The 23650-nt window shown below is 25.6% G+C and overlaps 3 protein-coding genes across 11 annotated transcripts; 2 read left to right on the top strand and 1 right to left on the bottom strand.

Annotated features, from left to right (window-relative positions):
• Window positions 1-1134: 1134 nt before the first annotated feature.
• On the bottom strand, window positions 1135-8264 carry LOC126896712 (serine/arginine repetitive matrix protein 1-like). 2 transcript variants are annotated; one of them, XM_050669712.1, is made up of 10 exons: window positions 7895-8264; window positions 7680-7832; window positions 6540-6724; window positions 3697-3768; window positions 3421-3634; window positions 2803-3185; window positions 2617-2678; window positions 2478-2531; window positions 2218-2419; window positions 1135-1377 (listed from the first exon to the last, which is right to left on the bottom strand). In XM_050669712.1, exons 1-10 carry the CDS (start codon window positions 8008-8010, stop codon window positions 1349-1351), a joined length of 1470 nt encoding a protein of 489 aa, XP_050525669.1. In that variant the 5' UTR covers window positions 8011-8264; the 3' UTR covers window positions 1135-1348. The 2 variants fall into 2 exon arrangements, with proteins under 2 accessions (XP_050525669.1, XP_050525668.1); XM_050669711.1 differs by lacking the exon at window positions 2617-2678 and having other exon boundaries at window positions 2478-2593; window positions 7895-8262.
• A 2896-nt stretch (window positions 8265-11160) lies between these two features.
• Window positions 11161-18230, top strand: LOC126896714 (flap endonuclease GEN-like). 4 transcript variants are annotated; one of them, XM_050669713.1, is made up of 7 exons: window positions 15407-15608; window positions 15687-15861; window positions 16219-16308; window positions 16792-17060; window positions 17179-17392; window positions 17574-17865; window positions 17923-18230. In XM_050669713.1, exons 1-7 carry the CDS (start codon window positions 15598-15600, stop codon window positions 18129-18131), a joined length of 1260 nt encoding a protein of 419 aa, XP_050525670.1. In that variant the 5' UTR covers window positions 15407-15597; the 3' UTR covers window positions 18132-18230. The 4 variants fall into 4 exon arrangements, with proteins under 4 accessions (XP_050525673.1, XP_050525670.1, XP_050525671.1 ...); XM_050669714.1 differs by lacking the exon at window positions 15687-15861 and having other exon boundaries at window positions 15413-15608; XM_050669715.1 differs by lacking the exons at window positions 15407-15608; window positions 15687-15861 and adding an exon at window positions 15899-16080.
• Window positions 18231-20083: 1853 nt separating this feature from the next.
• LOC126896711 (zinc finger protein 429-like) lies at window positions 20084-23508 on the top strand. 5 transcript variants are annotated; one of them, XM_050669710.1, is made up of 4 exons: window positions 20084-20363; window positions 20436-20522; window positions 21005-22562; window positions 23011-23508. In XM_050669710.1, exon 3 carries the CDS (start codon window positions 21016-21018, stop codon window positions 22558-22560), a length of 1545 nt encoding a protein of 514 aa, XP_050525667.1. In that variant the 5' UTR covers window positions 20084-20363; window positions 20436-20522; window positions 21005-21015; the 3' UTR covers window positions 22561-22562; window positions 23011-23508. The 5 variants fall into 5 exon arrangements, with proteins under 5 accessions (XP_050525667.1, XP_050525665.1, XP_050525664.1 ...); XM_050669708.1 differs by having other exon boundaries at window positions 20085-20381; window positions 20453-20522; window positions 20997-22562; window positions 23011-23504; XM_050669707.1 differs by having other exon boundaries at window positions 20085-20381; window positions 20997-22562; window positions 23011-23503.
• The last annotated feature ends 142 nt before the right edge of the window (window positions 23509-23650 follow it).

The following is a 23650-nucleotide window of genomic DNA, read 5'->3' as shown; positions in this document are numbered from 1 at the left end:
TCGTATATTGAGCGCCTGACGCTTTTATCACAATAATACTAGTATTTTTTGTTCATAATTATTTTAAACTTATTTTAAAAATTATTTTTAACTTTTTAGTTCGATGTGCTTTAAAAGCGTGTTTTTTTAGTTTTTTAAACTATATTTATTGCATTTTTTTTTTTTCAATTGTTTGTACTTAAAGAACTCTCCACACATAATTATGTATGAAACATAAATAGCCATTTTACCACTATCACTAGCCATTTTAATTAACTTAAGGTTAATTAAATAAATAATAACTAAAAATTATAGGGAAAAGTTAAAAAACTATCTTAACTATAAAAATATTTAACTAAAAGGTATCAAAACTAGCAATACTAAAAAATGTATTTCAAATCACTCACTAAAACGTCCAAACACTGCAGCGCCAAAAAAGCAAATGATACATGACTTAATATTTTTCAGACCCCATCCCCAAAACAATTATTTGGTATTTGATCCAGTCGTAGGAATAGTATACTTGGCTTTTATTTATTACTTGTACAAGTGTACAATTACTGGTATAATGGTCAAGTATACTAATCATGAGAACGCTCCACTTGTTAATAATTGGATTATTTGGCAAGTATACAATTATTAGTATACATGGCAACTACACCAGTCGTGGCATTCCGCCTTTAGATATAAACATTTGAAGATTCAAATTTTTTTGAGTTAATATACATATAATATTATGGAAATATTCGCAGGTATATAGCCTTTATTATTAATGGTAATAAGACACATTATTGTGACTTTATTAACACACTAACTGGCAATACAGAAATTATATCTATTGATAGTTATAATTAACAATAAACACTCCGTGAATATGACAGCGATGTCATAAAAAATTAAAAAATTAAAAATAAATATAGTTTAAAAGAGTGTTTTTCAGTTTATTAAACTATATTTATTATGTATATATTAAATACTTTTAGATTCTAGGTATAGTATAAAATGTATTCGACTAATAATTTTGATATTACTGAGGAAATTTTGGTCAAGTAGAGAATTGTATTTTTCTTCTTTACCTTAGATGTAAAATTCTTAAACACATCACTGGACTCAATAACAGTTCATGGAAAATTAAGTAAAAACAATTTAATATAATTAAAACAATATAAACGTATATTTATATAAGTAAATATATATATACACACATCATTTATGACATAATTATTGTTAAAAATAATTGAGTATAAAATATATCGTACATTCAATAAAAAATTACTTTTTGAATAATGTTTGCTCACTACATTTGAAAAATAATTATTTTAAAGTTCTTGTGATAAAAAAAATAAGACAAATATACTCGTTTTTCCTTTTAGTAGGGGTAGTACAGTGGTCTTGGGCCTGTAAAAAAAAATTAGTAAATAAGTACAAAAATAGTTATTATTAGTTTTTACTATTTTAATTTGACTTTGGAAAATGTAAAAAAAAAAGCGACATAATAAATTAATTTTTCAAGCAGAATTAGGAAATAGTAGAGGTTCATTGCACAAAAAAGAAAAAAAAATCCTTAGGATAAAAACTGTATTTTATAAACTCAATTTTATAGGTATAAATTTATCACTCACCAGGCCTAGTATAATTTATAACTAAAAGCTTCTTTTACAGTTTTCTGCTAATATTTTTTTATGTACTTATAATTTGGTGCAGTTTCTCTATTTAATATTATTATAAAAAATATCACACTACAATTTACATTAAATACAAAATAGTGTACTTATAAAAATAGTTTTTATTTTATTTATTATAAAATAATGAACTTCACAATTAAAAAAAAAAAAAGAAACCATAACAGTAAAGTTACGGCATAGATAGGACAAATAAAGATGATATCTAATGTAAATCTTAAATTTCAAAATAATTTTGAGATATTTTTCTAATATTTAAAATTGACTTTTTTTTCGTCAATGATAGATAGAACTGTATTAAAATTCGAGTTGTTTTAACGTAAAGTTCATCAAAATCCTATTAGTAGAGTATATATATTAACAAAAAAAAATAAACACATAATAAAATCAGTACTTTCTCAGCTTCGCATTGAAGCTAAAAAATTTAAATTATCTATAAAGATGTAATGATTACTTATTAATTAAAATATTCGGAATTTGATTCTAAATTATTTATGTAATATTTTTAAACAATTATAATTTTGAATATCTATTTGTTGTAAATAGGTTAGCTTACGAGGATATGGCCAGCCTGCGGGTGGTGGAGCTTGCAGCGGGGGCCGTGGTGGTCTCCAAGCACCCATAGGAGGGGGATAAAGAGGTGGTCGTAATGGAATTAACATTGGTCCAGGATATGGTCTAGGAGGTGGAATTCTAACTCCAGGTTGTGATGAATATCCAGATTGAGGTTGAGATGATGAATAAGATGATTGTTGCTCCTAGGAGAAAATTAATTTTTAAAATCTCATTCAAAAATTTTGCTATTCGTGATTATACCTCTTGTTGAGGGCTGTTAGATTTTGATTGTGACCGTCGTCTATTTTCTCGATTATCTCTCCTCCTGACATCTCGATTACGGGATGTTGAACGTTTCTTACGGTGATCATTATTATNACCGTCGTCTATTTTCTCGATTTTCTCTCCTCCTGACATCTCGATTACGGGATGTTGAACGTTTCTTATGGTGATCATTATTATCTTAATAATAATAATTAATAATATACATAAAAATGTTAATAACAGTTACTAGTTTTTATTATACTTATATTTGGTAAAAAAATACTTTTACTGATTGATTAATAACAGTAAAACTAAAAATTACCTCTTCGTTTTGAAGTTGACCTGATTGGTGGAGTTCTTCTTCTTGGTGAATTACGTCGCCTTCGATCTCTAGACCTGTCATATCGTTGAGGAGGTGATCGCCTTTTTCTTGGATGGTCATTAGAAGTTTGTTGCTTTAATGAAGAAGATACATTTCGCGGAGGAGATAATGCAGACCTTCTTGTAGATCTTTCATTTGGAGAAAATGTCCTATTAGTAGGAGAGGGACTTCTAAAAGATTTACACCGTTTTTCATAATAAACAGGTGAAGAATCACTACGCCTTGGATGACTATCATAACGCATTGAATTATTTTTTGTATGATGTCTGTTATCTATTGTTCGATAACGTGATGTACTTGGAGATCTGGGTTCAGGTGAAGGACTAAAAATAAACATAATTATAATCAAATTAAAACAAAAATTTTTTTGTGCCTCTTTTCTTAAAGATTATATATGAGTTCAATTTTTAGACTTATTTAAAGTTAAAGTAATTTTGGTTTGGTACTTTTTAATTTCAAGTTCAATTTTCCAACTGAATCTAACATCCTAAGTTCAGTTCAATTCGAAAATTAAACATTTTGAACATAACTATTGAATAAATATTTTTTTCCACTTACTGCTCTAAAAAGTTTTCGTGTCTCTTTTTACTAGCCCGACCATGAAAATTTTCTGATCTTAAACTTCTTGATTCTCTATGAACACTATCAGGATCCACAAAACAATCTAAATTTGGAGAGTACGGCAAAGGAGGAGAGGGAGGTCGATTATTCATTAAAGGGGATAAACTACAATCATGTGACTGTCTACAAGGACTTAATCCGTAACAATTTTCTATAAAAATTAATTATTATTATTATATCATACTTTAAAACTAAAAAAAATCAATTACTAACCAACATGATCATAATGAACAGGGTTAGGATTTAAATGAGTTTTTCGGTCATCAACATGCTCATGATTCTCACCTATTTACATAAGAAAAAACCAAATTAGTATGTAAAAATGTTATCTAGACAACTTTTTAAGAAATTATAAATGACAAAAAATGATATAAAAAAAAATTTGAGGCCACTATTTCTTTATTTTTTTAAGTTCGACATTATAAAAATATCAAAGGTGTATTTTGTCTTACCTATCACTTATCTTGGTTTTTCTTATTTATAAGTAATCAGTTTCATTAGATAAATATTTATTTAAAACTAGAAATAATTTGTGACAGCCAAAATTGATTAATATTTATAAACAATAATAGTTTTAAGGGTGAAAATAAAAATAAATCATTTTCATGCTTTATATTTAACATTCAAAATTTTTATTAGATAAAACAAATTGGCACAAAATTTTGAAGATTAGAGTTAATTTTTATCATTTATTGAAATTGAAATGTGATGACATGCAAGTTCAAAAGTATTAACCAAAAATAATAGCACTTATTTTTTTTAAATTAATTATTTTAATATAAGATTAGCTTTAAAAAAATGTGTTTTTTTTTTATTGTACATTATATAGTTACACTAACATTTATTATGAATCCATAGACGAATAATTGATTTTAAATGTTTAAAAGTGCTACAATTATTGTAATATAGACCCGATAGACCAGGAGGCTTACTTATTATAACTAAAATAAATTTACAGGTTTATTATATTAGTAACCCCTAATAATTAAATTTTCCTCAAACTATTGTATTGATGAGCAAAAAAATTTTCTGTGTAAACAATAATGCGGCCCGAATATGCCTCAATCTGCACCTGTTAGCTGACAGTGTTTTTAATAAATAATATTGTATTTTTGACATTTAATTGGCACATTTGATATTAATATAAATAATATTATGTGTAACAAATCAACATTTTTGATAATAATACTGAGAAAATAAAGATATTAACTGATAAAATAGCCAAAGGTACACTCTTAAAACTCATTGAATTTTAATATCACAGAACTGTGTGATCTGAACATGTAATTAATTTCATATATCCAGAATTTTTAATAATTTATTTCATTTTTTAATTGTGCTAAAATTATCATAAAACATTTTTACATACAATCAACACTGACATGAAAATTAACATAATAGTGTTACATTTTCTACTGTAATTGGTCTTCTTTTGGTAATAATTGTTTTTGAAAACTAGGTTCTAATCAGAATAAGATAAACTACTCGGATAATTGGCTTGGTTTTAATATGCATCCTGTATTAAGGGATTGTTTTTTAGTGTTAGATCATTGAAGTCTTTTACACGCTTTAACAAAACTTCAACATTTGTCCAGATCTAATTTAATCTTTGTCCTCATTTATTCATTAGTATCAGAGATATTCCTTTTTAACCACTACTGATCAAGTCTTCCTGTATTTATTTTACTGATCGAGTTTCTTAACTGGAAATTCTGTGCACTACTGATATTCTCTCAACACATGTGACTGGCCCATTCTAATTTTTTAGTTTTAAAAAATTTATTTAATTTTATTTAAAGTATTTATATATAATTTTTCATTTTTTATAAAATACATTTTTATTTTGAATAGTTTCTTTTCATCTCCTCGTGTTGTGAAAGGCAAGATTAAATAAATATTAAGAGTAAATTGCAATAAAATTTTCATCGATGGCATATTGTGATATCTTCTACTTGTTTATTCTGTATCATCAAATAAAATGATTTATCAATAATGATAATAATCTATTGATTTATTCAACAATTGTGTCTGAAGAGAAGTAGAACTTGTACTGTAATTCCTTATTGATCCATAGAGCTAGTCACTAAAGTCTGGTTACTAAATAAAAAATGTTTTTAAGTAAAGTTAATTAAAATTTAAGTTAAAAAATATTGAATATTTAATCAATTATGAAAAAAAATTAAAGTTAATAAATTATAATGAGATCAAAATAAGTTATATTTAAATATTTAAGAAAAAATAAAAATTAAAAATTAATTTAAGATATCATTACTAGTAATTTAATTAATTATTAATAATAGCAATATTAAAATGTAATTTAAAAATTAAAAGAATTTTCCAGTATTATAGCAGTATAATGAATCATATCGACATACCAGATTAGTGACTGAAATGAAGGAAGCATAACCAATATCCATCCATCATAGTCATTGAATTTTTTCCTTCAATAGTAGTAACTGCTTGTCCATAAAATAAAATTAAAATTAAAAAAAAAAAAAAAAAGAAAAATACTTTTGATTCTTGAGTAATGAAATTAATATAGCATTCAATAACAGATTAGAGGTATTTTAAAGTTATTTTATTTTATTCGAAAATATAAAATTAATTTAAAATAAAAACATTGATTCAAATATTTTATTAACTATAATGAAGTAAAAAATGTTATTTAATTAAATTGATAGAAATATTTATTATTTTTCTAGATAATAAATTAATTAAGTTATAATTGAAAATTAATAATGTTTTAAAATTAAGTGAAATAATTGTGATATCTTCGTGTTGTTGAACACTTAAACATGTAGGTTGAAGATCTATTTTGAAGCTGAACTGTCTAAAAATTCTCAAATAATTTGAACCAAACATAAATCATATTTCTAAAAGTTTTATGTAATCAAAAAAAACTACAAAAGTTTTAATTTTTTTATGATTATTATTAGTTTAGACACAAAACAATTTTCCATTTAATTTTAAACAAAATTATTGTAATTAAAAGTTTCTTTCCAATAATGTAATTAATAATAAGAGCATATGAAATCCTTCAAAATCAGATCACCTACCTTTCACTCTAGGTACATGATCTTCAACTACATATGCTTTACGGTATGAATCAGTTTGTTGCACATCTGCCCTAATCATTTGAATTCGTATTGATTTAAGTTTATCTTTTTCCAAATCATGTAAAACATCAGTTTCAGGACCTCTAAATATAGGTTTTTCAGGAACATTTTGAGATAGGTGATATCTATTTAATATTTTACACAATAATGGTAATCAATTAGTCAATACAAACTTAACAAATTAAATTTCTAAGTTTCAGCTACACAACTACTATACAATGTAAAAATACTTGTAGTCAATTCAATCATATTATTAACTAAATAATTTAATAAATTAATATATCCCATTTTTTTTTTTTTGCTTCAGAATGGAATGAACAACTATGAATGAAAATTTCATGAGTTTCAAGCAAGAAATTTTACAAATAAGTGTTCATCAATTTTTTTAAAATGTTTCAAGTTTATTTTTACAAGTAAAATTAATGATCAAAGACTATATGCAATAAATAAGTACTTTTTGTTTAAAATTAAAATTCTATAAAAATTCAATGTTCATTATTTACATCAGCTATATATTAATTTAATTATTTTTTCTATAAGTTCATAAAGTTTTCATCAATTTGGTTTAAATTCAAAAATATATAATAAACTTGTTCTATGAAAAAAAAAAAAAAAAAAAAACTCAAGTATTTTGTTTTATTTATAAATATATGAATTATATATGTTTAAGTTATAGTAGAAGTTTTAAAGAAAGGTAAAATTTGTTTTCTAAATAATCTTGAAATAGTAAATAAAACAATATTAAAAAATAGATTTTTTCATAAAAAAAAAATATATACAAAAATAAACTATTTTTAAGAAAAATGAGTTTAAAAACAAATCTCTTTACTTTAAACACCATGTGATAAAATAAAATAATTTCTATGAACAGAATTGAAATTATTTTTTAAATACTAACAGGAAATTTTTTACAATATAAACTATTAAATAACATTTGAAAAAAAGCAATATCATAATTCAGTCCTATAAAATTAAGAGTTTGATTATATTAAAAAATCAATTGATATTTACCATAAAAATTTGTTCAATATTTTTGATTTACAAAAAATGTAGTTAACTTCCAAGTGTCATATAACCTACCTATCAATCGAAGGAACAAAATGTTTTACAATTTGTGTATTTTCTTCTAGATCTGGTTTTAAAATACTCCCATTTTCTCTAAATACTGACATTGATGAATCTAATTTTTTATACTCATCATCATTATTCATTAATGGAGGATTTTCCGTATGCCTAAATTTATAAGATGAAAGATTACTTTAATACTTATACTGTAAACACACACAATTACTAACATAGATCTCTGATTATGGTGTCCATGCCTTGAGCTTCCATTAGTTTGTTTAGTAGTAGTTACTGAATGAGGCGATATTCTTCTGGATGTACCACTATCGCTTCTAAAGATATTCATTTTGAATAATCAAAAAATAACAAATTTGGTTTTTATTTTTTTAATGAACCAAAAATATATAAAATCAGCTTTCAAAGGTATTGATTTCGTATTTTAAAATTTCTATTTAAATGTATCCATAATAGAATTCAGTTATATTTACGATAAAACACATGTATGTGTATAAACAGTTTCATAGATATAAAACAAAAACGAATGTTCAATCGGTATACTAAAGGTAATAAATATTTATTTAAATTTCAATATGTAACACAATTACTTTATATTTAGAACAGAAAAATTCATCTTTTATACAACAATTTAATTGATAGGGGGAAAATTGAGTATTACATTAATATGATAACAAAATTGTTAAATGATGTGTATAGCTATTGAAAACTTGTTTTAAGATAATAAATTTGTCTACCACAATTTGTTATTGCTTTTATTATTTTGCAATAAGCCATAAAGTATCATGACACAAATACTTTCATAAATATAACAGTGTTATATATAGGTTTTTATTGTAATGTATTATTGAAAATAATAGCTTTAAATAGAGCATTAAGCATTATACTTATTATTTATATTTTATATGGAAAGTCAAAATACTATTATTATCATTGATAACTGCAAAATAATTTTATTGATAAATATAGGTTATCAAAACTAGTTGTAAATTTATTTAAAGAAATTAACAATTATTATTTTTTTTTAATTTAATACGTAAAATCTAAATTATACCTTATTTTAACTTTTTTTTAACCTCTCTTACTAATTTTCTTAGCCAATAAAAGAAGAAATGGGACGAATTTTTTTGATTTTCGTAGATTAAAATTCTGCTCTTTCTCTGATCGTCGCGATCCTGGACAGGTCTTATTATTTTACGACCTCTACGAATTTTTCAACTTTGGGTCTGTAATTTTGATTCGTGAATTTCGAAATTTCATGGAACACGAAACGATGCGAACTTGGATGCGTTATCGTCGAAGTAGAGCTTAACGAATTTTTGCCGTATCATCGTTATCGCTTTGGTTTTGTTGTTTTCTTGGCAATATTTTTTTATAACGCATTTCTGATCGTCTGTCATGGCTTTCTCTATGTGCGTCCGTTTGTCTGTGCTGGTGAAAAATAATTTTCGTTCGTTTTACGGTAACGACAGTAGTAATCGAATTGAATTCGTAATTATTGAACAGCGTCCTTTGTATCTGGATGACTGCGCTGGGGATTGTTGACCGTTATCGCTATTGGATATATTGCATGGGTAATCCATATTTATTTATTCGATAATATTAATTTCAGTGAATTTTATTATTTAGCATACATTAATTAATCATTAGGTTTATGAGTGTTTTATTTATTGGTGCAATATGTGCTACATTATTTTATGTAATCCATACATTCATTATATATATTTATACTCTTGAACGCGATAAACAATTGTATAGTAATTGTAATTATGATATATTTCTTTGTTGATTTTAATAATAGTCATAACAGTATTTATTAATTACTGTGATTTGTAATTTTTAGGCTGTGTGTCTTTCTTACCCTCATGACTGTGCTGGAGAATGTCGGCAGTCATTGCTATTTTAATTATTGCATAGGTAATTAAATTTCAATTGTTAAAAAAAAATTAATTGTTATTTACTTTTCTTAAAGTAAAGTTCATTTATTACTTTTTAATCAATTAATATTGCATATGTTAATCATTAGGTTGATTTGTATTTCATTTATTGGTTATTATGTGCTATATCAGTATACATCTTGAATGTGTAATTGATTATTTTACAGAAATTACAATATCGATGATTGTATAATGTTATTGATTAATTTAATTTTTTTAATTTTCAGGCTGCATCTGTTTTGCAATGATGACTGCGGCTGAATGATAACTCACCCAGTAAGCCAAGAGTGCCGGCTCTTTTTGATAATGGATTTATTAAACAAGTAATGTGTTTAACGATTTTACAGTAACTATAATTTTTAAATTATTGATATTATGGTAATGGCAGTTTTGTTATTTCCTTTATAATTATTTATTGAAACGTACGATTGATAATTTTATAGGGATTGCAATATTGATATAATTTTTAATTGATGACTGTATAACGATAATGATTATTTTCATTTTTTAAATTTCAGGCTGTATCTGTTGTGTCCTGATGGCTGTGCTTAAATAACATCCAAGATTGCTGGCTTTATTTTATAATGGATTTATTACAGTGGTAATTATTTTTCTTTATTAAATAAAGTTAGGTGACCATTATTTTATCTATTGGTGACTACAATGTATGATATGTGTTGAATAAATTCATAAATTTTTGTGTGCATATTTATTTATTCATACTCATGAACTTCTTTCTGGTGTTCTATTGTAATTATTTTTAAATTTGTGTAATTGATAATTGTTGTACAGCAAGTACAAATATTAAATATTTATTTTTTTATGATTGTACAACAATAATGATGGTATTAATTTGTTTTGTGAATTTCAGACACTGTGTGGCCTGGGAAAACACAACATTTTTATTTCCGTTGTACCCATGACGTGTTGATTGTTCTGCGCTGTTGATTTATGTTGATCTCTTAGCCTCCCATCACTATAAAGGTACTGTATAAGTATAGTTATTGGGCCACTTGAATAATTTTTTTTATGATTTCATCTTCACTTTTAGATTGAGTTTCAAATTGACTGCCATTGTTATTATTCTCTCTCAGTAACGCCTTGCTGTCAGATACATTAATAAGCATTGTCTGCTTCTAGAGCTCATTGAAAATGCCTACAGACTTTCCATCAATTATACTTTAATATTATTTTTTAATTGACTTTCAATTTAACCCACCCATTGTAACCATATATAAAGGGTGGCCTACAACTCACTGACAACTTAAATAACTTTTGATCCAGTTAATATTTTTAGTTGATTTTTTTTTTTAAATAATAATTATACATTAGGTCTATAGCTATATCTCAATAATTAATTTTTTTACATTTTATTAAAAATATTAATTATTTTTAAATTTTAAATAAAATGTAAAAAAAAAAATCTAAGATAGCTATTTTGTAGAGTAGAATTTAAGAAAAATTTTAGTAAAAAAATATCTTATTAATATTCAGTAGTAAATATTCTGTAGCGTTTTGAAGTTTGTGAAAATTTGAATTTTCATGTACTATTTTACGGTATTAAACATTGAAATACGTATTGAGAAAAGGACAGAAGAAAACGCTATCTTTTCATGATTACTGTGTATACATATGATGATAATGTGTATACATTACAAACTTGGCATTAATACCATGATAAGAAATTAGATAAGGCAATTATTACTTATCTTTCTCATTCAAAAGTATAAGTCATTTTCATGGAAAAAGTTACACACCTCCAAATTATAGTAATCATGAAAAGATAGTGTTTTCTTCTGTCCTTTTCTCAATACGTATTTCAATGTTTATTACCGTAAAATAGTACATGAAAATTCAAATTTTCACAAACTTCAAAACGCTACAGAATATTTACTACTGAATATTAATAAGATATTTTTTTACTAAAATTTTTCTTAAATTCTACTCTACAAAATAGCTATCTTAGATTTTTTTTTTTACATTTTATTTAAAATTTAAAAATAATTAATATTTTTAATAAAATGTAAAAAAATTAATTATTGAGATATAGCTATAGACCTAACGTATAATTATTATTTAAAAAAAAAAATCATCTAAAAATATTAACTGGATCAAAAGTTATTTAAGTTGTCAGTGAGTAGTGGGCCACCCTGTGTATATATATATATATTTTTTTTTTTGTTCCTGCGTGAAAAATAATAGAATTTTTTTAAATACTTATTATTTCTAAGTATAAAATTTTAAACTTTAAGTTTATAGTTTTTATATTTCAAGTTAAATAATAAATTCGTAATACATCATTTATTATACTGTCAAATTAAAAATGTTTTTAGTTAAATTGAGTTTTTTGTGTCTTAAAAGGAAATATAGTTATATAAAAGTAAGATATTTTATAAATCCCAATTTGATTAGACTTTAATAATATTATATGCATTGAGTTAGTAATGTTAACAACAAAACATTTAAAAGTGAGAAATAAACTCTCCTATATATATATATTTCTCATGTGTCAATGATGTTTTTTTTATTGCTGTATACTTGATATTTACAATGATTTTTATACTCACCAACGGCATATAGTATTATTGTAATTTGTAACATTATTTGTTTAATACTGTTATTTAAATTGCTTTGAGCAATTCCACACTGATTTTCAGTGCAATTGTGTGCTTATTTGTGTAATCAAAGTAAATTATTAAACATGAATATTATTTTTTACTATATTATTATTTCATTAATTAAACTAATTAATTCACGTAGATACATACGTGAGGATTATCTTATACGACATTTCACTTGCTATGCTTCATTGGTGATAAATATCAATTAAATATGACACATAATTATATTGTTTAAATGATATATTCACAATTCTATCACTTTTAAACTTGCAAGTTACAATAAATTATAATTTTAAGTTTTGTCGTCACTATTGTGTATTCAATATATTTAATATAATGTTTATTTTAATGTATAAATAAATTTCATCTAGTGTAGACAGTTTGAAATATTGTTAGCAAAATGTATATGATATGTACTTATACTATTATTTTATATCTCTTAAAGGAATTAAAAAATATTGACTGTTTTTAATTATTTTAATTTCAAAGCGTGACACATTTTACTAATAACCATTGTAATATGTCGAAGGGTTTCATAACTATTATATTACATATGTGATCAAAAGTAATAAAGATGATTTTCAGTTGCAACTATAGATATATTTTAATTTATGTTTGATTAAATTTTACCTATTTTTGCTGAAAAAAAGATGCTTTTTGTTGTCTATTATAACAATATAAAATTGTGCAAGAGCCAGAACATAGTACTAAGAATTTGTAATCATATTCATGTACTCATACTTAATTTATTTTTAGTTTACTGTAAATTTTCTTAGCTTTAAACAGAAAATGTGTTCTACATTATTTTGTTAAATAATTTAATTTGTTAAAAAATCATTTATATTTGTTTGGCTTCTAATTATGTTACTCTCATGTATTATTGTGGACACAAACAGAGTAGCCCACTGTTATTTCATATTGTGATAGTGACGAGTGTATTACAACAAGGAGTAGATTGTCTTAGCTTGCTGCAGAAGCAAGTGTAACTGTTCCATTGCAATGCATTGAGCACGTTGCACTTTCGCAATTGCCGTCCCCGTCGGTGGTTGAGGAGTTAAAGTAAGTTGTATTTTGAGTTCTAAAAAAAAATCTTTTTTTATGGATACAAGTTGTGGTTTTCTATACTTGAGCAATCTCGAATTAAATGTGTGGTGCTTTTGCATCTCCGACACACTGAGAATTCAAGTTACATGAGGTGTGTTCAGAAAATAACGAGAATTTTTAAATTTCGCTGGTTTGGAGTGTCCGATTATCAAATTTTTTTTATAAAATGTTGGTCCACGTGTCCCTGAAATATGATAAAATTTTCAGCTAGTTTCATTTTTTACTTTGTCAGTAGCAACCGCTAGGGTTAAATGTGTTTTTATGAGCTCTGCGATTTTGGTTTGTAAAAACAATGAATCAAAGGACTTGTATCAAATTTTGCGTAAAAAATAAAATGAAATGTTAACAAAGGCCTGTGGGAATTTGTCATGAGTAAAACAAAAGTTTATAAGTGGTATAAGCGTTTCTAAAATGGCCGTGAAGACATTGAAGATGAACGCCCCAGCACATCAACAACCAATGAAAACGTAGAAAAAATGAAAGAATTGGTTATGAACGATCGCTGAATCACAATCGGAGAAGCCGCTAATGATGTTTGAACGTCGATTGGCTCATGCCATGAAGTTTTTTCGAAGTTTTGAGTATGAAACGCGTAGCAGCAAAATTTATTCCACAATTGTTGAATTTTGGACAAAAACAGCGGCGAATGAAAATTGTTCAGGAGTCACTCAGACAGGCACGTAGACATGGGTGGGCCTGGCCCCCCTTATATTTAATGTGGCCCAAGGCCGGCCCCCCCAAATTTAAAATTCAATTATTTTTACGAATTATCAAAAACGTGCTAGGCCTTATATACATTGAAATTATTATTAATTTGTGATTACTATTGAGTAATACAGTTATTATGACTGTATTTTCATTTTTATATTCATAGAAAACGTTATTTGAAAAAGATAACGTTCTAGACGTTGGAATAGCAATTACTCCAAACGTGGTTGTAGGTAAATTTTTTTTAACTCTGGTCCAACAAATGATAAACTATGAAGTATCTGCATTGATTAGAATCTAGTTGATTACAAAATTCGATATTCTATGAAAATTTTTTTGATAAATCTTATCTTTAATTTGTTTCTTTTAGCTTCGATGCGAAGCTGAGAAGGTATTGGTTTTACTAAGATGTGATTTTTTTTGTGTCTGTTACCACTTTTTCTCAGCTCTCACCAAACCGATTTCTTTCAACGATACGTCAAAAGATCACAAATCGTATCTAGTCAAAAACATTACCCTCAAAAATTGAAAAAAATTCTCTCGTTCATCGTAAATGGGGGAAATCCTCCAAAAAATTACAAATTTAAAAATCGCTATTTTTCGAAATTTTTAAAATTTTCTTTACTTAAAATTGCCATAACTTTTTTATATAGATGCATGATATCGTTATTTTTCATTTGATATATTTGTTTTATAAATCTGACCCTTTACCTGCCAACAGGGGAGGATTTAAAATGACAACTTTTTCACAAAAAATTAACTTTTTCCACTTAAATTTTTAAAATGTTCCGGAAAGTCTGACACTTTTATCTATATCTTAAATTAAAGCTAATATAATGTACTTTTTTATTTAAAAAAATGTCGGACTTTATTTTGTCTTCACGGTGAAAATGGCTACCGAATGCTATTTTTGTGTAAAAATTCTCGATTTTGTATTTTACATTTTTACACTAAAAAGGATATAACTTTTTGAAAAATGTATGGATCAGCACAATTTTTTTATGAGAAATAATATTTTTTAATAATCCCTTTTTCATTCTTTATTTTAATCAGGATATTAATAAGGAAATAGCAGATCATGTAACTTTTGGATTAATCCACCAATTTTTTAAAAATAAACACAAATATTGAACTTGTAAAATTCATAGAATAGGATACTTACTAAGGAGGAGTGNAAATTCATAGAATAGGATACTTACTAAGGAGGAGTGGAGGGACCCCCCTCAAGCTTTTCATGGGAAACAAATTATGGAAAATGATACAGGGGCCCAAAATTGTTGGCCCCTCCAATAAACATTTTCTGGCTACGTGCCTGCACTCAGAAGTCAACAACGATGCAGAATTACTGAAACGCTTTATAACAGGTAACAAAACATGGGTTTATGGATACGACGTCGAAACTAAGGCTCAGTCGTCCAAGTGGAGGCATTTTGGATCGCCAGTACCGTTAAAAAGTGCGATCGAACGTGAAGAAAAATAGTAGCAATCGACCTAAGTGGTTGGGTATGTGACAGCGAAAATTTTAGCCATCAAAGTAATCAGAAAAATATGTATCTTAGGTAATTAACTACATGATTAAATCATATTGTTTAAATTTTGTCACATTAGTTTTAAAACCATTAATTTTTTATTTATAGAAACCTATTTTTCCGTACTAGTAGTTTATTATTAGTTGGTGCTACTCCTGTATTTATTTTTGATGGAGTTGCACCAGAATTAAAATACAATGTTATGAATAAACGCTTAAATGACAAAAAAAATGTTCCTAAAAAAAATATGATTCGAAGCAGACTAAATTCTTTACAAAAACAAGTATGATTATTTTAAAATAAATCTCTTATACCTGTTAAGCTCAGATAAGAAATATTTCGGTATAACTATTATCAAATTTATCAAAGTGTCTTATGCTATTGAAGTTTCATCACAAAAGAAATGAGGATAGAATAGTTGGGAACACATCATGTCTTGGTATCCTGTATCGTTGTTTGATTCTGTTTTATTGAGTTTTAGAGGCCAACCTCTCTTATACAAGTAGTAGCATATAATAAAAGACGTTAAATATAGATTAAAATACAAGAAGAGAAATTAGAAGTGTTGTGCAATATCTTTTCATTAAACTGATCCCATTATAAGATTCAATTTTAAATTTCACTTCTATGTTTGTTTCAGTGTGAGTTATTATTTAAAATTATGGGAGTCACTAGTATTTACAGTCCAGGTGAAGCTGAGAAATTGTGTGCTGTGCTTAATAAGAATGGAGTAATGTATAGTTTTCAAAATTAATTTTTCACATAAAATATTTTTTTAATAAATCAATCTATAACACTGGCTTACAATAAACAAAAAAAATTATACCACTACGCTTAAAATAATAATAATATATAATATTAGTCAACTAATAAAAAATAATCAACATATAATTAACACAAGTAGAAGATGTTTAATCAATATTTAATTTAGGTAAAATTTTTTTATTGATGTAATTTAAATTAAATGTAAGGAATCATTTTTTACCCCTTTCTATGTATTGTACTTAGTTTATCTCAAAATTTAAAGCAAATATGACAAATTTTTAAATTCAGCATAAAATCAGCGACATAGTATTTTTAGAATTGATTAAGGATTATAAAGAACTTTTATTTTTATATTTTAAAAATTATTTATTATAATTTCCTTAATATTAATCAAATAATTATATCATAACTGTTTTGAATAAGAATTATTTTTAAAATTTTATCATAGATTGTAAATGGAGTTATTACACAAGATAGTGATTGTTTTCTTTATGGTGCTCGTATTGTATACAGAAATTTTGTTGCAACTGGATCAGGCTCTATTGATGTTTACCAAATGGAAGTTATTGAAGATAAACTAAAAATGGGTAGAAATAAAATGATTGCTATGTCATTACTTTGTGGTTGTGATTATGATGACAAAGGAGTAAATGGTGTGGGTAAAGAAACTGCTTTTAAATTTCTCCAACCATTAGAAGATTCTTTAGTTTTAGATCGGTAATTTAAATAAAATTTTATAGATAAATAATATCAGCTGTGTAGTTAGTAACAACTAGTGTTATTAAGTAAAAATAGATAAATAATTATAAATAAAGAATGTGATTCTGTTTTTAAGATTAAGGTACTGGCGTAATGATATTGTATTAAATGCAGTTGAAAGAGATATCAAATCTCAGTCAGATGATATAAAACTAGAAATTAAAATTAGAAGCAAGGCTTTGAAAAATGAAAACTTTCCCTCTGAAGATGTAATTGAAGAATTTTTAAATACTCCTCGATGTCCTGATGTTGATCCCAAATGGGTTTTACCAGATATTAACACATTTATTGTAAGATCTAAATTGAAGTGTTGCAAAAACATAGTGAATATAATATTTTTAGTAATGGAAAATTGAATAATCTACAGTGTAGCTTTTTTTTATTTTTAAGTAGAATTTATATGTTATATTACATTGCTATTAAAATATATAATTGTAAAATCTAAATAGTTAAAACTTTTGTTTTAAATAGACTTTTGCTGCAACTAAACTTTGTTGGGATGAAGATTATGCCATTGGTAAATTTTTACCCTTACTTACAAGGTGGCATTTACTAAATGATGATAATAATCAATCAGGAGTAATAATATCTGAGATAATTAAAAAAAGGATAAATAAAGGGATAAGTTGTTTTGAAATTAAATGGAAAAATTATGAACTTACTACTATTGAACCACAAGAGGTTGTAAAAATACGATACCCAAATGAAGTATTAGCTTATGTTGAAAGCAACACTAAACCTACAAAACAAACTAGGAAAAAAAGTAAAACTCTTAAATATTTGCTCAAAGCACTTAATTTACATACTATTTCATGTTTAGATAACATTGAAGATGGAGCTAGTTGCAGTGAACTTACTAGTAAAATATTTTCACTAAATATTTCTACCAAAAATAAAAATTCAAAAGGTCCACTAGATCAATTCATAATAAAAAATATGAGTGAAAATGATACACTGACATTATCAGATTTTGAAAATGATTCAACTGACTTAGATCTTTCTGAAATTATTAATAAAATAACCTTGTAATATTTTTATGGATATTCTTTATACTTGTTGAAGTTTTTAACTGTATTTTATGGTTATTAAATTTTTTAATTAATTAATTATATTTCATTTTTTTCTTTATTATTATGATTTATTAATAACACATTTTATAGTATTTAGTTTTTATGGACAAATAAAATATATTACTATTTGCATATATTAAATATAAATATATTAATATTGCACCACCATACAGTACCTATTCACACTTCATTGGTTGTTGTGAATTTTTGGCTGTAACGATGCCTCAGTCTCCATATTCGCCAAACATGGCTCCGTGTGACTTTTCTATTTCCAAAAATAAAGAGAGCCTTAAAGAGCCGTTGTTTTACAAACATAGATGACATTAAAAGCGCATCGTTGAATGAGCTGAAGGTTATCCCAAAGATCGAGTTTAAGAAGTGTATGGAAACGTAAGTGTACACTTACGTTTCCGTCCCTCGCTCCTGCGACAGTTCAGCGTATGCTGCGTTGCGCCGCCCACGCTTGTAGTGTCAACGGTGTAAGGACATCACCACTCAACTCTAGACTGGAGTCGTGTATAAGAGAAAAAGATAGATACAAAATATGAATAAGTACGTGGTAGTTCGGAATGTTAACTTGTAGAAGTTGAGAATTAATAATTATAATATTCTTTATTATGGAAAAAAATATTCCAATTCCAATTATAATTATAATATATAAATAATTATTTATAATATAACAGTATTTCTTATATAATCTAAAATAAAAAATTTTAATAATCAGGTTTAATAAATTTAACGATTTAATTTAAACTAATATAATAAGATTAATAATGAAATAACGCATTCTCAATAAGGGAAGAAAAATTAATTAGTAGAAGTATTAAAGAAGAGAAAAGTTAATATTTGTTGTGTGCAGGAAACTAAGTGGAACGGAGAGAAAGCAAGGAAAATAGGTGAGGGATATAAAATAATATGCTCAGGTAAGTCTAATACAAAGAATGGTGTAGGGATAATAATGGATAAGGAGATGAAAAGTAAAGTAGTAGAAGTAGCTAAGAAAAGTGACAGAATTATAGTCATAAAATTAATTTTCGAGGAAAAAGTGTTTACATAGACTGATGGTAATGGAGTTGTGGTGTAGTGGGAAGAGAATATACAAAAACAGAAAGAACACAGGAGATAAATCGAGGATCCGATAGTGGAAATTGATAGGGGAAAATGAAAAAGAGTTTTTAAACACGGTAAATGAGAGGATGGTGTGGAATGTCGAAGTAGACTATAATTATAAGAATGTAAGGTGTATAAAAAAAGATGATAAGAGGGTGGGCTAACGAGCGATGATGATATAAAAAAGCCCAGCACAGGTGACATGGCATAGTTGGATCAAGTATAATGATATCTGACAGTAATTAAAATCACTATAAAAAAAAACGCTCATGAAGGTACTTTAGTCGTTAAAATTCAATCTGAACCCCCTAGAAATTAAGATTGTCCTTGATGATAGATAGAATAATAAGCCTTTTATCTCCTTTATTTTACGTCGTCCTTATTTACTTGGAGTAAGCGATATATTTTCATATAATAATTGAAATTGGAACGTATAATACATTTTTTTAATAAAATAAAAATTTAAAAGTCTTCAATATTTATGATTTGTATATTTGAAATAAATACTACTTATGACTTTAATCTTAATTAATTTATAAGAAATAAAAAACACTAAAATTATTTTACATTTTAAATATTAAATTTTGAGTATTATGTTTATTCCTGTTTATATTCTTAGTTATATACCCTAATGTCAAAAATTGTTTTTATTTGAATATTGGCGGCTTAAACGAGTATTAGATATCCAGTTTTTTCCCATGACTATTATTTTCTTCCATGCCGTATCACACCAAAACAAATTTGTCAAAAAATGTTGATCTTGAATTCCACTTGTTTTTTTTGTTTATTTTTTAAAGTTACGAAAAATTTGGTACTCATGTGAAACTCTAAATTTTAAATATGTTCTGAAAAAAATCTGGAGTATTAAATTTGTTTTACGATTATTATTGTCAGTTTTTTTACATGTGAACTTTTTAGTTAATTTTTATTTATTATTGATAATATTTATTTCAACTAGTGACATTTTATGTTTTTAATTATTATTATTTTTTTAAGTTATTAAAAATAATCATTTTTATTTCAAGTGAAGCTAATATGAGCTATAAAGTTGAATACATTATTGTATTTTCAAAGATATTTTGTTAGTATACTGATAAATGTATGTTGTTATTTATTACTAATAGTTATATACATAATATACTTTATTTTCTAGACAAAAATTGTTTTCAGTTATCCAATTATTGAGGTTTAAATGGCCAATTAAAAAATAGGAAATTCGTGAAGTTATCAATTCGTAAAGGTTATTTATATTTTTGAAATTTTTTATTTTTATATTAATTAAATCAATTAATTAATTAATTTATGGTAGTTGAAATTACTCTTTTTTGTTTAAATCATGCATATATAATATTTTATCATAATTTAATTAATAATTGTATTATGTTATTATACAATTTCAATAAATGATTACATTTGATATCTTTAGATACTACAAATAAAAACAATATGACTTAGTATATTATATTTATAATCCTTTTAAGTTAACATAACTCTTTATGTTTAGTTAATTTATTCATTTTCAAGCTTTAATAAAAACTAGTTTAATTTTAAGGTACATTCATAAATAAATTAAAGTGGCCAGTTTTCATAAAACTTTGATCTTTTTTATGTAAGATAGAGATTTTTTTTTATTTAGTTAGTAATACTAACTTTTTTTTCATATGTTTTGTGTGATTGTATAAAAATTTAACAAATATTGAATTTTAAATATTAGAGTTACAGATTTTACCTGTATGGTTGACAATAAATACGAAGCTTTAAGAAGTATAATGTATGATCCGGGTATTCGTCAAGAACCAAATCCAGTAACTGGACCGTTATATGCTACAATAGTAAAAAAAGATGATAAAGCATCTTCAGTTGATTTCCCTTTTTACAATGTAAATATGGTTCAAAAAGTTCCAGTAACGGGCAATATTGCTGTTCTTGCTACTGCATCTACCAATGGTGTTACTCAAACTGATAAAACATCATATCGTTTTGATGTGACTACCCCATTTAATTATAATTATGCTTTGGTTAACCAAATGTCTCTCTCAACAGCTGGGACTGTTTTTAAATGTGACATATGTGGTGCCAGTTTTTCACATGTGTCAATGTTAGATCATCATAAAAAGACTGTACATCCACAAGATCCACCATCATTCACTTGTACAACATGTGGATCTTGTTTTCCCCAAGTAAGAGATATGAAAGTTCATAGATCAACAGTTCACAAACAGTGTTTTTCTTGTGGTGCTGAAGTTACATCGCAAACTACTAAAGGAAAAAAATCAAGATTTATTAAATGTGTAAATTGTAGTGGAGGTGGAAATTGTTCTAATAATTATGTGCCACAAGAAGGTGAAATTGAAACTAATGATACAAATCTATCACCTGAACAAACTGCTATTATGAAAGGTTATTACCCAGTAAAAAAACGAGGAATGGCTACAGTTACCAAATGTTATAAGTGTAATGGTTCTGGTATAATATTTTTAGTTAATGGTAACCAGACTAATGTAACTATGAAAAATGATACTATTACAAATCCTAATGTTCCAAACAAACCATTTCATTGTAATATTTGTGGAGGAAGTTTTTCTAGGTATTCTTCTTTATGGAGTCATAAACGTTTACACACTGGTGATAAACCTTACAAATGTGAAATTTGTGGACTGTCATTTGCTAAAGCTGCTTATTTAAAAAATCATGGCCGTGTACACACTGGTGAAAAACCATTTAAATGTGGAGTTTGTGGAATGCAATTTTCACAGTCTCCTCATCTTAAAAATCACGAAAGAATACATAGTGGAGAAAGGCCATATCAATGTGAAGTTTGTGATAAAACATTTGCTCGACATTCTACTTTATGGAATCACAGACGAATTCATACTGGAGAAAAACCATATAGGTGTGATATATGTGGATCAGCTTTTAATCAAGCAACCCATTTAAAAAATCACGCTAAAGTACATACTGGTGAAAAGCCACATCGTTGCGATATTTGTGGAGTTGGTTTTAGTGATAGATTTGCATTGAAAAGACATAGAAATATTCATGAAAAATATGCTAGGCAGCAAAATGATGCATCAGCTGCACAAACAGTTACTCCTCCATCTCAAGAATTAGAACCTATTACTAACCAAACACAAATTGAAGAGTGTATTTATAGTACTGAATATACTGTAGAAAAATATGAAAATAACATTCCTACTGACATTGTTGAAGTTAAAGTTGACCAACAAGGTCAACGTGATCATGATTCACAGCAAATAGATGATTGCATTTATAAATAATAGTAAGTTTTTTACTTGAATAGTAAATTGAAAACTATAAGTCATAATCAGCATCATGCTAATTATCATTGGCATCCCTATGTAATGTATTTTTAAACAAAATACATATTATATTAAAAAAAATGTNTATGTAATGTATTTTTAAACAAAATACATATTATATTAAAAAAAATGTATTCTTATTTTATTTCTCTCCTCAAATGTATAGTAGCCTAGGGCACTTTCAATGTTCACTTTCAATCTTTCAATGTTCCCCTTAGCACAGCTCTGGTCATGTCATACATTCCTATAAAAAAAAAAAATAATTATTTATATCAAACTATTTTTCCTCATTAATAAGTAATAATTATCTTCAGTGCTCTTCAATCCTCTTCCTTATAATAGAATTGTTGTATGTCTTATATATTTGAAGAAAACATAAAAAAGTAATTAAAATTTTTATTTTTCTAGGTATTCAAAAAGATAACATTTTGTGAAAATCACTTATTTTGGCTGTTAAAATATTGAGTTTTAATAATTCAAAATATTAATTTAAATTGTTTAAGTAATTGAAATTTGAATCTCTTATTTCTTGTGTTCATGTACATTATTATTAGTTTGATTTATATTTTTATTGTTTTTAATTATTTAAGATCATATTTAATATTTCAATCTTTTAAAATTAAATGATTATATAAGATTTACAGTTCTTTATTTATTATTGAAGATCTATTTTTTTTAATACCATAAATAAATTAACTTAAACTTGATTTAAATGAATACATAATTAAAATAACTTAGTGAACACATGAAGTAAGAATAACTATCGTCTTGATTAATTAATTTAAAACTTTTTCTTCAAGAAAACTATACTTTAGATTTATTATTTTGTTGTTAGCCTAAAAATTTGTTTGTTTAAATAACAAAAAACATACACAATATTTAAGCTCTATGTTAGTTTAAGTTATTAGTTTTAGTTACATTTTACACATATTAATAATGTTTTACTATTTAGTTGTGTAATGATTTAACTATTTCTACAATATTTTTATTTTAGTTAAGAAATGTAAATTTGACTATTTGCTTTTAATAAATATAGTACATTAATGCT

This window comes from Daktulosphaira vitifoliae, unplaced genomic scaffold (assembly GCF_025091365.1).
Source record: "Daktulosphaira vitifoliae isolate Bord-2020 unplaced genomic scaffold, ASM2509136v1 Scaffold_1, whole genome shotgun sequence".
NCBI lineage: Eukaryota > Metazoa > Arthropoda > Insecta > Hemiptera > Phylloxeridae > Daktulosphaira > Daktulosphaira vitifoliae.
Note: the sequence above shows the minus strand (reverse complement) of the source record. Positions and strands in the feature narration are given on the sequence as shown.

Excerpts from the sequence above, each read along its gene's own strand:
- LOC126896712 (XM_050669712.1), bottom strand. The coding sequence starts at position 8,010 with ATGAATATCTTTAGAAGCGATAGTGGTACATCCAGAAGAATATCGCCT. Across the intron at positions 3,635-3,696 it reads TGTTCATTATGATCATGTTG|AAAATTGTTACGGATTAAGT; the intron begins GTTAGTAATTGA and ends TAATTTTTATAG. Across the intron at positions 3,186-3,420 it reads CACGAAAACTTTTTAGAGCA|TCCTTCACCTGAACCCAGAT; the intron begins GTAAGTGGAAAA and ends GTTTATTTTTAG.
- LOC126896714 (XM_050669713.1), top strand. Across the intron at positions 16,309-16,791 it reads CTGTGCTTAATAAGAATGGA|ATTGTAAATGGAGTTATTAC; the intron begins GTAATGTATAGT and ends ATTTTATCATAG. Across the intron at positions 17,393-17,573 it reads CAGATATTAACACATTTATT|ACTTTTGCTGCAACTAAACT; the intron begins GTAAGATCTAAA and ends TGTTTTAAATAG.
- LOC126896711 (XM_050669710.1), top strand. The coding sequence starts at position 21,016 with ATGGTTGACAATAAATACGAAGCTTTAAGAAGTATAATGTATGATCCG.